The sequence below is a fragment of the Mus pahari genome, chromosome 3 (assembly GCF_900095145.1).
Source record: "Mus pahari chromosome 3, PAHARI_EIJ_v1.1, whole genome shotgun sequence".
Lineage (NCBI taxonomy): Eukaryota > Metazoa > Chordata > Mammalia > Rodentia > Muridae > Mus > Mus pahari.
This window is the reverse complement of record NC_034592.1, coordinates 128397944-128413922: the sequence shown is the minus strand read 5'-3', so window position 1 is coordinate 128413922 and position 15979 is coordinate 128397944. Positions and strand designations below refer to the sequence as shown.

General features: G+C 41.4%; 1 protein-coding gene across 1 annotated transcript; it reads right to left on the bottom strand.

The window, feature by feature from the left end:
* Positions 1-835: 835 nt before the first annotated feature.
* Positions 836-15979, bottom strand: Naa20 (N(alpha)-acetyltransferase 20, NatB catalytic subunit). The gene is made up of 6 exons (XM_021193610.1): positions 15856-15979; positions 10221-10245; positions 7250-7340; positions 6479-6614; positions 1816-1961; positions 836-1457 (listed from the first exon to the last, which is right to left on the bottom strand). Exons 1-6 carry the CDS (start codon positions 15906-15908, stop codon positions 1372-1374), a joined length of 537 nt encoding a protein of 178 aa, XP_021049269.1. The 5' UTR covers positions 15909-15979; the 3' UTR covers positions 836-1371.

Genomic DNA, 15979 nt, shown 5'->3' with positions numbered 1-15979 from the left:
AGCTGATTATTAAATATAAGTATATCCATCTAAGGGAGTAAAAGCTATTTAATATTACTAAATTGGGTCTTGAAAATAAAATAATTTTGTAAAAGTTACAAGAAAACAGTACTAGTAGGTAAGCGATAGATTTTTTTCAGCCACCAGACCAGCACTAGGCTCAGACATTAGCCTGAGTTTGCATTAAATACTAAGGGTGCTTGCTAGTCTGGAAGAATCTGCCACTGAATGTCCTTTGAGTTAGTGCAGATTCAAGATGGAGGTGAAAGCAGTTCAGAATGCTAGTTCCATAACTAAGCCATCTTCCTAGAGGTTCTCTGTGTGTTGCTCGTGCACATGAAGACAATTAGTAGTGACTTTGCTCTTCAGAGTCCACTCCTAACAAGCACAGGCAGGTGTGACAGAGTTGAAGGAAACATTATTCCTCTATGAGAGAACAAAGAATTCATTCTCTCAAACCTTAATATCTCAAAATAAGACCTTTCTAAAGTAAAAGCTTTTAAATCAAGTGCTATGGTACATATGTTTGTAGTCCCAACTACCACTTGAGAGCTAAATAGAGGATTACTGGGAGCTGAGTTTAAGGCTAGCAAAATGTTATCTCAAAGAGGAAAAAAAATGAATGCCAACATAACATACATTTTAATGGTCTTTTTCTGTGGGCCTTTTTTGAGTACTTCTTTACTGATTATCTTTACATGATTTTTTGGAGTTAAACTTTGTTTCCCCTTAAAGTCTCACATTCAAAGGTTTGATCAGTGTTAACAGAGACCAACAGTAGGAACCCAGTAAGAAGAGAGGTCATGTATGTCAGACAGGGATGATTTCAGATGTTCATTTAAAAAGGTTTTATATATAAAATCAAAACAAGAAGAGGCACCATATCCTAAACAATGATCCCTCCATAATTTTGATTAAAAGACAACAAACTTCCAGAAAACATTCATAGTCAACAATGTTTTACTATACATCTCAGATTTATACATTTCATATATGCTTTTAAAGCTTCAATTAACAGATCAATACAAAATAAAATATATATATATGTATATATGTGCAGCAGTGGTTCTCAGGCCCAGGATTTAGGAGGAGGATGGAGGGAGTCTTTTCTTGGCATGTACTGTCAACCATGATAGTGGAACGTGTCCTTCTGACTTAGCTGCCTTGATTGAATTTTACTATGGCAAACAGTTCGAACATGTATGCTATTGCTCACTGGAAGGATGAGATTTGAAGTTTATAGCCTGCATTTTTTGAAGTCTTTAAGACTTAAATGCTTACTTTCCTCCTAATAGAGCTCCAAGATCATCCTATGAAAGTAGTATGTCCACAAACTGTCTGGAACACCTGCCTAAGAACCACTGCCTATGGTTATTCAATATCCTCAGGCCTCACAGGATGAGGTAATGGTATGATGGATTTCTTCTCAGTGTCCCTGGAAAGTGCTTTCCTCATATCTGTTAAGAAGCAAAGATTAATGTAAGCAACCAATAGCAAACTTCTTTAAATTAAACTGAGTGAATGGGTTACGTTCCCATCAGACTTTGTGCCCTTCCCTGCAATCCTAAGTGGTATTTACAAGACTCCCACTGTAATTATGCCGATTGCTAACCAAATCCCATCTAGAAGCCAACTAATATAAATGTTCTTTCTTCGTAAAAGAACCATCTATACCATGGCTGGCTAGTTTACGTTAACTATTTCTAAATTCATAAATGTAATTCTTTGAATTTATTAAAATGAGTATTTAGGCTTGTGGGGGAAATAACTTATTTTGACTTTCTCTTGGAGTATCTGGCACGGCAGGAATCTTACCATAGGCATCCTCATCAGGCTCCCCATTGCTGGCTGAGTAGTACTCTATGACTGTCCTGTAGACACTGTAACCCAACTGCTTGTACATGTTGACGGCAACTTGATTGGATACTCTTACGAAGAGATCAACAAAAAATCCACCTTTTCTTTAAAAAATAAAGAAAAGAAAAAAGGAAAAAAAGGAAATGTTAAAACTCTAAGAACTCTAGGCAATCTGGTGTGCATCTTTAGAAATCCTAGTGCCATGCATAGGCATGCTCTACTGTGGATCACATGCCTGTAATCCTAGGACTTGGTACCGAAGGGGGAGAACTGTGAATTCTAGGCTGGCCTGGGCTTTTGATTATTTGGGGATGGTAGTAACAACCTTGCAGTAGACATCTCTTATAACCATTTTACTATTTAGAGTAACCATTTCATAATAGAGAAAAAGGACCCAAGTATAGCTGCTGTAGGATGCTGGTGACTACCATTACTTTTTCTTTTTTACTACCTCCTCTTTTCGAAGGTCTTCATATCCTGATTTTGTGTCTAGGCTATTATCTATTAAGATTTAATTTTGGCCGGGCGTGGTGGCGCATGCCTTTTATCCCAGAAATTGGCAGGCGGATTTCTGAGTTCGAGGCCAGCCTGGTCTACAAAGTGGTTCCAGGACAGCCAGGGCTACACAGAGAAACCCTGTCTCGAAAAACAAAAAACAAACAAAAAAAAAGATTTAACTTTTGTTTGTGAGCTTTATATAAGCATAATCAGTTTGGGGGATTGCTTTGTGAGTGACCCCAGTCAGTTCTGAGCCTTGAGCTATTCTCTTCACTTTGTTTAGCCTCTCATTGTATGAATATACAACTTGCTCATGGTCCTCTGGAAACATTTCTAGTTCTATTGTAAAGGATGTTACTATGGATACTTTGTTGAGCATCCATGCTTCAGTATCTAATTCAGGATCCCATTGCTGTGTCATTGACACTGTTAGCTTGATTAAATTCTAACCTGTTTATTCCAAGTCCAATCCTAGTGTGTCTACTGACTCATTTAGATGTCTCCTTCTCAACATCTCTTAATGACCTTTCAGATTTTTTCCCCAGTGTCTACCATGGTGTGTGTGCTGGATATTCTGCAATGTTTGAGTTTTCTATAAGCATCCATCCTGTTACTTCATCCATCCTGTTATCTCTGGGTGAGCAAAGCTACTCCACTTTTACTAAGTAGGGCAATGAGCCTGGAGTCTGTATGTAGTAAAGTAGCAACCAGGGGAACATTTTGCCCATCCACTTGTCCCACCATCTTTACTGAAAACTCTACCTTCCCACTCTGATATCCAGTGCGGCCTCAGGTTCACCAAGACACATTAGACACATTCCTCATGTTCTCATCTGCTGCTCTCACTCTAGCACCAACAGTCTGTGCTGCACACTGGACCTGACAGGGCAGAGCTGCCCATTGTTGAATATTTCATCATTTTGTTGCTGGTTCTTCTTCCCTTGTATTCTATATTAACAACACCCTCAAAACCCCTGAGTAGGATTCTGGATATGATTATATTTGGTCTACGGTCAGTTACAATACTTACACTATTTCCCTTTTCCATTTGTTGGTCACTTTAATGTCTCCCCATAAAGTTTTATAAATAGTACTCACAGGAGGTTTTGCTTGGACTTTTCTGAAGCATATAATGCTTTTGATGCCAATTTCAATACTTTTTCTGATTTTATTATCATCACTTAGTTTTCTATCTGTGACAGCAGTCTGCTGCCTACCAATCCTCTTCCCTTGTTTCTTACATGCCTTTGCTGTGTAAAGTCCCAGAAGAGAATGCATACCTTTGATTGCCGTGAAACACTACAGGGCTTTGCCGCTTCCCTCACTTCTGTTCTCTAGACGGCTAAAAAATACACTGTACCTAATGAATACTAGTTGTTCTTCACTCAAACATCCTGGTTCCTGGTGTATCATAATTATTATATAAATAACAGTTTAATTTCTGCAACTTGTGCCCTCTGGTGACAGTTCCTCAGATCTTCCTTCCTTACATCAAGGATGCTTTGGCCTACTGGCCTCAGACCCACAACAATCCTCCTGAATGCTAGGATTGGAGGTGTGAGCCACCACACTTGGACTGTGAAGCTGACATAACTCGTATGTCAGGAAAGGTTTCAGTAAAGATGGTGGGACAAGTTGATGGGCAAAATGTTTCCCTGATTGCTACTTTACTACATGCAAAAAAAAAGTCCAGCTACCATTAAAGTGGCGTAGACTTACAACCTTTTTTTTTTCATCACCCTCACACTAAGAATGTCTTTTAAACTGTGTTTATTTGTTTAAAAAAACCTATGCAACTCTCTGCCTCTGCTTTGCTGACTTCTGTTCTGTACCCTTCTACCTGACAGTTCTTACAAAGAAGCATGCTCAGCTCTGATTAGCAATCAATTTGTCTAGTTTCCAGGGTATATAACATTGTTACATCTTAAATGGATTCAGTTTTTAAAATCTCTTTGTGAATGTGCATGTCTGTGTGGCGGTCAAAGGACAACTGTGGGTCTTTGTCTTCCTGCCTTGCCTGTTCTCCACTATGAAGATCCAGCTTTCTGGCTCACTGGCTTCTAGGGATTGTCTCTATCCCCCATCTTGCCTTAGCAACTGAGCCAAGAGGTGTGTTGCCAAGTCCAGCTTGTTACATGAGTTGTGAGGATCTGAATGGGGCCCTTGCATGTGGCCTTCTTCCCAGCCATGTCATTTACCAGTATGCAGCAGCCTCTTACAATGTTATCCAACTATAACATATTATCAATATGAGAAATCAACTTCCTTTTGGCTATAATTTTCTAAATTTAATATTTTTCAACCTTTATAACCTTACATAGTTCCTATAAACAGGATATTCACCTATTTTTCTTTATGGCACTGCTGGAACCCCAGGGTCTTGTACTTGACAACTGAGCTATATCCTTAGCCCATGTCTGTCTTTTTGTTATAGTCATTATTCATTTATAGCTACTTATAATTAAATTCTTGCTTTTTAGTGTATACATCTGAATAATAAGACATGAATATAATGTATATCTGAATAGACACACACAACTAATACTAATACTAATTATGCTTGTTAGAACCCATTTCCTGTGAACCCATTTCCTGTTTGCCTGGCTGTCACACAATTATTAATAAATGTGTGTCCAGGGAGAACAAAAAGGGTTTTTTTTTTTTTTTGGGGGGGGGGGTGTTTCTATGATTTTGAGACAGGGTTTCTCTGTATGGTCCTGCCTGTCCTGCAACTGGCTCTGTAGAACAAGCTGCCCCCAAACTCAAAAATCTGCCTTCCTCTGCCTCCTGAGTGCTAGGATTAAAGGTATGCGCCACAGCCAGGTTTCAAAGAGAACTTTAAGAACCTTACAAGGACTTTTTTTGTTAAAACTACTTCCTTGCAAGATGTAGTAGTGGTACACACCTTTGATCTCAGCATTCAGGATGCAGATCTCTTGAGTTTGAGGCCAGCCTGGTCTATAGAGAGAGTTCCAGGACAGCCAAAGCTGTTAACACAGAAAAACTCTGTCTCTAAAAACCATTAAAAAGTGTGTGTGACTTGGCTCAGAGCATTTGTGACTAGTTACTTCTTTCTATTTAGCTCCTTTCGGACCATTTTTTTTAGACAGCAACTTGACAAATGCACAGAGGGAAGCATTCTCTTACATAACTGTGTCGTTTTTTTGTGTGTTTTCCTTTTTTTTCTTTCTTTTCTAAGTAAGGTATAACAGGTCTCTTTAAAAGCCATACATATTATTGGCAGTTACTAAGTGCCCCAAGAGGGACATGGGATGTTTAATTTTGTTTTAAAAACTGGGCAGTGGTGGTGCACACCTTTAATCCCAGCACTTGGGAGCAGAGGCAGGTGGATTTCTGAGTTCGAGGACAGCCTGGTCTACAGATGACAGCCAGGGCAATACAGAGAAACCCTTGTCTCCAAAAAACAAACAAAAGCAAGATATCCTTTGTAGCTATTGTTGACCTGTCTGGCTTCTAACATCAGTTGATCTTCTAACATATTGTTGATCTGTCTGCCTCTGTAGGATAGGATTAAAGGTACCTACCACCATGATTACTTAGCCCTGGCCACAGGCTATTTTATATATGTTCAAGAAAAACATCAAAACTCTTGATGACCTTTCTTACATTTGCTATGATTAACTAGTATTTATATGCACAATGGAAATGGGTTAAGTTCCATTTGTTTCAAGGCTTAAAAAGCATTTGTCCAGTGCTCACAGTGTACTTATACCTCGGTAATAAAGGGCATATTTTATTCCTAGTTTTCTAAAGATGGCTACTAGTTGTTAGAATAGAAACTACTTTGGGCCTAGAAACATCTGCCACAGTGTTAAGAGCACCAAAGATCTTCCTTGAAAGGTTGATCTTTGAATCCAACTAGTTAATTAGCTCAGCTGTCTATGGCTAGACACAACACTGCATGAATTTTCCTCAATAAGGAGCAGCAATGGATGGATTTGGCAGAATTGTAGGAACTACAAGCTAAAAACAAAATTCCTGTAAGTCTAAAGTCATGACAGTTCTTCACACTCATAAGAAGAAATAAAGCCCTTCAGATACTCAACAGCCAAAGAAGAAACAGAGTTCATAAATCATGTGTATTTGAAAAACAGGTTCTCACCTTTCTGAAATTTCCTCTAGTAACTCCATAAGTTTAGCAGCCAAGCCAAGACGGCGGAATTCAGGGGCGACAGAGAGAGCTGTGACATGTCCATGCCATTCTTCCCTAGCTACTGAGCCTTCTGCTTTGCCCATAACTGCCAAGAGAAAATCACATCAGTAATTTAAAACATTAGTTTGCACAAAAATTCATAGTCTGCCATTCATTTCTCTTAAAATAAAAATGTACCAAAGTTTTAAAGTATTATTAACAAACTAATGATTAACACTTTGATTTGAAATTCCACTTACAAATGATATTCTATACCTACTTCTAAAGTCAAGACTTAAACTAAAAACCAAGAACAAAGACTAGGATACTTTTTGTTCAGATAAGATACATTTGAAATACTTAGGGTTTTTTTTTTTTTCAAATAGCTACATTTAAATACTTTTATAATGTATGTATGAGTACAGCAATTCATAGCTCAAGATTTTGTTAGCAATTGGTTAAATGAATATGATTTAACCACTGACTTATATACAAAGTAACCATACAGAAATCTAACAAGGAATGATCCACAAAGACTACAATCATTTCTGTTAGTTCACTGCTGTATCTCTTGGTCTAGTGCAAGGCTGGACACAGAAGAGATGTGGTAAACTGTTAGTAATTGATCTGAAAATAAAATTCCATCTTTCATGATTTATATCACATTCTAGAGTAAAGCAGACTGAAACCTGTATTAAAATCTTTACTCACCCAAAAAAGTACTAGTGGTACTGTACTTACTATAACCCATTAGTTCTCCGCCAGGTGCTTCAGCAACGATGAAATACTCTGGCCAGTGCGCAAGGTACTGTAAGTAAAAAGGAATCCCATACTAGAGCTGTTAAGGAATGAGACATAATAAAGAGCACAAGCGGGTATAATGGTACATGCCTTTAATCCCAGCACTTAGAGAGATTCTGGTGCATCCCTCTGCCTCCTGAGTTTAAGGCCAGCCTGTTCTATACAGTGAGTCCTAGAACAGCCAGGGCTATGTAGAGAGACAAATGAATCCTGGATGGGCTTGGCTGCCTGCTTTCAATCCCAGCACTTGGGAGAAGCTGTGGAGAGTGATTAGGAAAGGCAGTTGAGTCACCCTCTTGCCTCTACATCTTCCCTTCACAACCACATGCAAAAACACTGACATTTTATCCTCCTCTACTTAGTACACTAATTTTTCTAATACCATGAAATGGAATATTTATATCAGCACTAGTTTTTAATAAAATTAGCCATCTCTCTAGATGTAGAATGCATATGGTGCCATCTAGTAGAAAGCAGACTCTCCTACAATCTGCCTCCATACTGATCAGAATGTACCTATGGTTATATGTGCCATTCATCGTCTAAGATTACTTCCTGTTCATGGTCCATCTACCCTGCCACTAGAAACTGAGATTCTCTCTCAAATTTATTCTATGATTAACTGCTGGGCACATAGAACATCCTGATTTACACTGGAAAATTCAATGGCCAGTTTCTACTTGGACTACACCTATACAACTATTAAATTTGTTAAGGAATCAATTATGTTCAGAGGAAATGTCTGCCTGGCCTGGCCATGTGCCTATAACCCAGCACTCCAGCAGAAGCACCTGTAGTTCAAACCAGACTAGTACACAAGGCGAGGCTCTCTTACTTGAAAAGAAAGAATAAATGAATGGTTTCTCTTCTCTTCAACACTTACTGCTATGATTCACTACCATGTTTATTTTGCCTTCTGTCAGCTTTCTGGTGTAATTACATAAAAAGAAACTATTAGGGGGATAGTGAGAAGGCTCAGCGGTTAAGAGTACTGACTGCTCTTCCGAAGGTCCTGAGTTCAAATCCCAGCAACCAGGTGGTGGCTCACAACCACATGAAATGAGATCTGACGCACCAGAAGAGGGTAGGACCGGAGTGAGCAGAGGTCCTAAAATTCAATTCCCAACAACCGCGTGAAGGCTCACAATCATCTGTATAGCTACAGTATACTCACATACATAAAATAGATAAATCTTAAAAAAAAAAAAAAAGACACTATTATACTTTGTACTAAAAAGTTCCCAGGAAACCCTCTAATCATGGTTAGCTTTGAAACAACTCTTAAGAGCAAACAGCCACTTCTTCCAGAACTTAGTGCAGCAGGCCAGCTGGTCTTCCTGCCAACCAGCCAGTGATACTACCACCGTGAGCTCCCCTCCCCTCAATATCTCCACTCCCTACAGATACACTAGGTCTTATATAGTCAAAGTGTAGGTTAATTTGTAATCTACTATTTTACCAAAGGTAAAATCTCTGTGATATGAAATTCTTCAAAATCCTATATATTCTTGTAAGTGCTTTGAGGGCTTTTTGGTTTTTCTATTCCATGGTTTCTGATGTGGCCTTTAGATGCTTGTACTTGTTAGTTGTGTTCCTCTGCATGAGCACACAACTTAAAATCTCATCCCTCTGCCAGGAGACATCTAGGTCATTACTAATTTCTAAAAAATGTCTAGATCCTTCTATTCTATATCCTTGATGAAGACAGCTTAATTTATTTATTATTTCCTTATTGGTAAATGTGAATGACATTCCAATTTTTTAATATAATTCTCTTAAAATAACTTTTATGTCACTTTTTTTGTAAAGGGACAATAAGATGTGATATTGGGGACCAGTAGTCTGTAATATCTACCCAAACTCAGAACCACAGACAGCATGTAAATTAGCCAGCATGCGGTATCCTGGTTAAAAAAATAAATAAATCTTAAGAAATGAGTGGTAAGCCAGATTTGGTCCATGCTTCTTATATTTGCCAATTCCTAGAGTAAACTGCCTGTTGTTTTTTATTTTCATCCTTCAGGAAATAGCATTACTTCTAAAATGCTTTTCAGAAAGACTGTGCCAGCTGACTATGGCACCAGCAGCTTCTAAAGGCACCTTACTTAACCACAGCAGCACTGGGCTGTACCCTTTCAAAATTCTGGAGAATCTGATATATTAAACTGGGTTCTCATATTTTAGTTTGCACATCTTTTGACTGGTGAAACAACTAACTCTTCATTAGCTTCTGTCCTCTAGTAAGCTACCTGTAATTCCCAGCAGTAGCCAGTAGAAGGTGGTTTAGAAATCTTATTTGTGTTGTAAGCCATTGATCTACTATTGCAGCACAATCAGGAATACCCTAACTTGACACATTTTTGCTCCTTTTCTACTAAGATGATAGGAACTGTTGTTACTAAAATCCTTTATTCCCTTCAGCAACAAGTCAGGAGGCAGCTCCTGGACACTGAGAGAGAAGGGCCGCCCAAAGCCATCACCTCTCCTCTTTTGACTGCACACCCAGAAACACGTATGAAGATGTGTTCTGGAAGCCATGAATGCCAGAAAGACCCAGGCTCTCTTGAGCAGGGCTGCTGGAGACACCATAGAGCCACTAACCCTCTCTAGGTCTAGTTCACAGCAGGGGAGACAGGTCCCGCCTACCTGTGCTGTTGCTGCTTTCTGTATACAGCCAGGGTTACTGTGGGAAAGCTGCAGTGGAACTGTGTCATGTAGTCTTTAACACCTTGTGGGCAAGCCTGAGGCCACTCCCACTCGATTTTGTGATTGTTTTCAATGTCGATTGTGCTATTCAAAACCTAGTCCTTAAAACATTTTTCAGAACTTATCTTTGTCTTCTGTTTCTCCAGTTTTCTTCTCCATAAATAATCCTTAGTTTTACTTTTATTTTTTTTCTCAAAAAGGATACAGTTTCTGTAAGTGGATCCAAGTTACTGAAAGAAACAAGAAATGGCAAGAGTAAGAATTCTTGAGCACAACTTAAAAGATATGGGCTGGGCATGGTGGTTCACACCTTTAATCCCAGCATTCAGGAGGCAGAGGAAAGCCATCCCTGTCTACAATGGCAAGTTCCAGGGCAGCCAGGACTACACCGAGAAACCCTGTCTCAAAAAACTGACCAAACAAAAAAAAAAAAGTTGTTTCTTCTACAACTCTGAAAGCCAAAGAAGATGGTTTAAATGACCCAGGGCCACATGTGTACCAATAAAGAGATCTAAACTTTTTCACTGAACTGCCTGTCTCTTTATAGGCAGAATTATAGCTTACTCCATCAGACTCTTGCAGATATGAGGACCAGTTAGGTGTGTCTGATATGTACAGCCAGTCCAACTAACCTGCTCCCCATTTCGTCATCCCTGCCTGGCTCTGGGTCTTCCCTCTGGCTCTTCTCAAAGTGGAGGGGAGGGAGTACTCCCCCCGCCTCCACTTTTTCTCCTCCTCCTACAAATCCTCCCAGACCCCATGTACTTTCAACTGAAGTTCACTTACCTCCACACTGCTCCCTCTTGTCAACTAAGCCCTGAGTGCTGTGGGGAACTACCCAGCATGTCCCATCACACAAGCCCAAATTCAGCATTCTTGAAAAGCATCTCCAACCATCTCTCCCCATCACTCTCCTAGTCAGTTTTTTCCCAGGCTCAAAACCAGCTATTTTCAACTGTTTCCCTGTCTTGCCAATTTCTGGAAATGAAGGATGTCAGGTAGCCATACTACATTCCTCTAGTGCAGTAGTTCTCAACCCTTTAGGGTGCAAAACCTGTGGTGATATAGTATTATGAAAATACCTCTTATATCCTAAAAGACTGGAACTTTTGTTGGACCTCACAACCAGAGTTGCTAATGCACCTGAAATCACTTAAGACTGGTAGCCTACTATGTCCTCAGCCAGTGTGCTTAACCTGCTTTTATGACAACATTGTAACAATCAGGATTTCCATGTAACCAACTTTTAGGACCTAATACATAGCTGTAACCTTAAGTTATATATTCTTCCATCCTCCTGACCCAAAACAATGCATGTGTTATCACTTACAGAAAGAAGCAATCTTCCACGATGAGTAGCCTTCATAAATAAACACTGAATATAGTGTTTGGATATTGGTTGGTAAACAGTGATGTGTGTGATGCTATTTGTTGTCTTGATCAGTTGGAGCTAGAGACTGAATCCCTTGTAAAACTGTTACAGATTTCTGTAAAATAGCCCTTCTTTACCCCATGTGATACTTTCTGTGCTGCTCAATGAACAGAGTCCAACCCCTTTGTAAGGGGCAGAAACTGAACACAAATGCAGGGACAAATTTACAAGACAGCCTTTGAGCAGGCAGAAATAAAGACTCATGCACCAGTCAGAGGGCAGAGGGAGCATGAAGTAGAAAATTGAGTTCTGGCCAGGCAGTGGTGGCGCATGCCTGTAATCCCAGCACTTCGGAGGCAGAGACAGGCAGATTTCTGAGTTCGAGGCCAGCCTGGTCTACAGTGAGTTCCAGGACAGCACGGAAAAACCCTGTCAACTGCTCTTCTGAAGGTCATGAGTTCAAATCCCAGCAACCACATGGTGGCTCACAACCATCTGTAATGAGATCTGATGTTCTCTTCTGGGGTGTCTGAAGACAGCTACAGTATACTTACATATAATAAATAAATAAATCTTAAAAAAAAAAAAAAAGAAAAACCTAACAACAAAACAACAACAACAACAAAGAAAAACCGAAAACTGAGTTCTGGACTTTCTTTTGGTAAAAATGACAGCAAGGGGGCTGGTGAGATGGCTCAGTGGGTAAGAGCACCCGACTGCTCTTCCAAAGGTCTGGAGTTCAAATCCCAGCAACCACATGGTGGCTCACAACCATCTGTAACAAGATCTGACGCCCTCTTCTGGAGAGTCTGAAGATAGCTACAGTGCACTTACATATAATAAATAAATAAATAAATCTTAAAAAAAAAAAAAAAAAGACAGCAAGGGAAAGTGCTTTTCTTTCTTTCCTTAATGTGACACCAATGCATTAGTAACTGAGTTTTCTGTTTAATCCATTCAAAAACACACTTTACACTTAAGACAAACAAACCTATTGTATTTACTTACTGTGTATTGGTTGGTTTGGGTCAACATAAACCTAGACATCTGGGAAGAGGCAATCTTGATTGAGGAAGTGCCTCTATAAGACTGACCTATAGGCAACAGGAGGCATCTTCTTGATCAATGGACAGTTGATGTGGGCCACTGTGAGTGGTGCCAACCCTGGGCAGGTAGCCCTTGGGTGTATAAGAGAGCAAACTGAGCAACTCAGGGGAAGAAGCCATTAACAGCACTCCTCCACGTGTTCTGCTTCACTTCCTGCCTCCATGCTCCTGCCTTGGCTTCCCTCAGCAGACTCTGACCTGGGTATTCTGACCAGTGTTTTATCATAGCAATAGAAGCCTTAAGAGCTACAGGTTATATAAATATTTTCAATTTTAAGTTACTCATTTAAAAATAATTACATGCCGGACAGTGATGGTGCACGCCTTTAATCCCAGCACTTGGGAGGCAGAGGCAGGCGGATTTCTGAGTTTGAGGCCAGCCTGGTCTACAGAGTTCCAGGACAGCCAGGGCTATACAGAGAAACCCTGTCTCGAAAAACCAAAAAAAAAAAAAAATAATAATAATAATAATAATTACATGTTAAAATGAATAATTTTAGCAAGAAATAGTAATGTTTAAAAAAAGAAAAACAAAAAAACAAAAAACCTACTGACAGTGGCATTGTAGTTTTTCAGTGTCAACTTTAAACGAAAACCATACTTCTCTAGTGTTCAAGATACTTACTATTCAGACTCCACACCTGCAAAACAACAAAACAACTGGTCTTACTGGTCTTAGCGCTGTGAGAACAGCTTTGGCCTTAGAGAGGTCAGGAACCAAAGCTGAGGGCCCCTGGGTGTTGTGACCCTGCCCTGCCCCATAGAGACCCCAGCTGTCTACATGTTTGGCTCACCTCAACTGCCTAACTCTCTGCCCTTCCTCTATTTCTTTATATGAAAATAGATAGATAGGTAGATCGATCTATCGATCGATCAAGTGTAAGAAGAAACCAGCCCAAGGCCTCTAGCTGACTCTGCCCACCCAAAAGCCCTGCACCCAGACACTGTTTGCTCTTCTGCCATTATAAGGCTAGCAGATCCCTCCCTCATCTCACCAGAGGTCACTTCTCTTACAATTCTTTCTCTCCTGTATTTGTACCTTCCACTTCTGCCTCTCCTGAAGGGAGTGTACAAATGCAGCCCATGCTTAGCCATCACCACCTCCTGCTTGGAGTGCTCTTGTTTGCTAGCTTCTGAATCCCACCCGGGTTTTCCTCCCACCTGGGTTTGGCCTTTCAGTTTCATTTACTCTAGCACCTAACCTGGTGACTCACTGTTTCCTAACATGGCCTACTAACATGAGAAAGTGGGTTCCGTCACTGGCATTAACAAGAGGAGGCATCACCAAGCCAGGTGAACGGAGACCTGATGTTTAATAGGCGTTCATGTGTATTTTCCTTCTACTTTATCCATTTCCATATTAAACCACTGTCTCTTCCTAGAGCTTCATATGCAGATACTTTACCTGTCTGTTTCTTAAGTTCAGGCACTGTACCAGGCAGTGGTGGCACATGCCTTTAATCCCAGCACTTGGGAGGCAGAAGCAGGCAGATTTCTGAATTGGAGACCAGCCTGGTCTACAGAGTGAGTTCCAGGACAGCCAGGACTATACAGAGAAACCCTGTCTGGGGGGGTGGGGGTGGGGGTTCAGGCACTGTATCATCTACACAGCATCTCCCATTACCATTGCAGGCCATTGCCAGGGCTGCCTCCCGCCTACTTTATTGCCTCTAATCAATCACCTTGTACTCAGTAGATCAGAATTCAGACTGAAGAATTTTTAGATACCATGTGCCTATACCTTTATAGCCCCCCCCCCAATTATTCACTAATACAGCCGTATTGGAAGTACTTATAAAACATGTATGTTGTACTATATAAGTAATCTATCAATTTACAGTACATGGAAGTGCTTGGGCTATTTGCATACCACTCCATTGTAATAAGGGGGTTGCACATGACTGAATCTTGGTGTATCCTAGAATTTAACTCCTGTGGATACCAAAGGACCTCCGACTTGTGATCCTCAACCTCTGCCTGAGTGCCAGGATCAACTTTCTTCATTTATTGAATGGGTATGGGTTTTTTATATGTCTGTACACTACCATACCTTGTGCTTACTGAAGCCAGCAAAGGCCAGCAGCTTCTCTGGAACTGGTATTCCAGTCAGGTGTGAGCCTCCATGTGGAGCAAACCCCTGTCCTCCAGAAGAGCAGCCACTGCTTTTAACAACTGAACCATCTCTCTCCAGCTCCATGATTTGTGAACAACCACCAGGGCCAGTCTCCACCTACTCCACGTCAGGGTTGTATGTGTGTGCAATCCCTTCCCTCACCCAGAAACTGAGGACATCAGCACATGACAGAATTTGTGAAGAAGATTAAAGGGCTTATTATTACATGAGGGTCTGCCACATGTACTAAAATGCGGAGAGGATTCAACACAAGCAGGATCTAAATGAAATCTCACAAGATCGGATCTGAACCAATTACCACAATTAAACCTGGCCTCACCTGAAGCAAAGGCTGACCCCGCTCCACACTCGCAATTTCCCGCAGCCTTCCCCTGAGTTTCCTCCTCGCCAAATTCCCTTCATCAAGGTTCATCCCCTCTTTGAAATGTCCATCGCTATCTCATCCCAGAATTTCTTCCCTTCTGCTACCTGAACCATGCGGTCCATACTCCTCACTGTGTTAGGTCAAGCAAATAATCGAGGTAATGTGTCTAACAGGAGTTCACACTGAAATGCTTACCTTTTTCAATGGTCATAATTTTCCAAACTAAATTTTTTTTTCTTTTAAAAAAACGAGAAGGGGAGAACGGCAAATCACGGGTGTTTTTAAACTTGGACTGAAAAGAAACCACACAGCACCGGAGGTTCCTCAGTACATTGGATCCCCAACCCCCCCCCCCCCAAAAAAAAATGTAGTCTAGCTGGGTGTGGTAGGGCATGCCTTTAATCCCAGCACTATGAAGACAGGAAGACGTATCTGTGAGGTTTAGGCCAGCCTGGTCTACACAGAGTTCCTGGAGCCCAGGGATAGATACAAAGTGAACCCTGTCTTTTTTTTGTAAGGAGAAACCCAAGGTAGTCTACTTAGGGCGCTCCGCTACTGTAACTACCAAGCACAAACCACAACTTGCTGAGAGGGCCCGGAGCATCGCGAGGTTACTTCACTGGGATACAATTTAACCAGGACGGCGCTCCTTCCCCGCCCGCCCTCCGCAGTGAGGCGGCCCCATGGAGCGGACGCAGGGTGTCCAGCCCGGCTCCGCATCCATCACCCCGGCGCACCGGGAGCGCCGCGCCTCGGCCAAGGTCACCGGCCAGCGCGCCCGCGCCCCGTCCACCCGGCCCACGGCCCCGCGAGGCTGACCCCGTCCCGCGCCGCGAAGACAGAGGCCGGCCGTGCCTCACTCACATGTTGTTGAAGCGGAACAGGTCGTCGCAGGTGAAGGCCCGGAGCGTGGTCATTGCGCCGCCGCCAGCCTCCAACCCGCTCAGCGCGACCCCGCGCCCGCACTACCGGAAGTACTCGTGCCCGC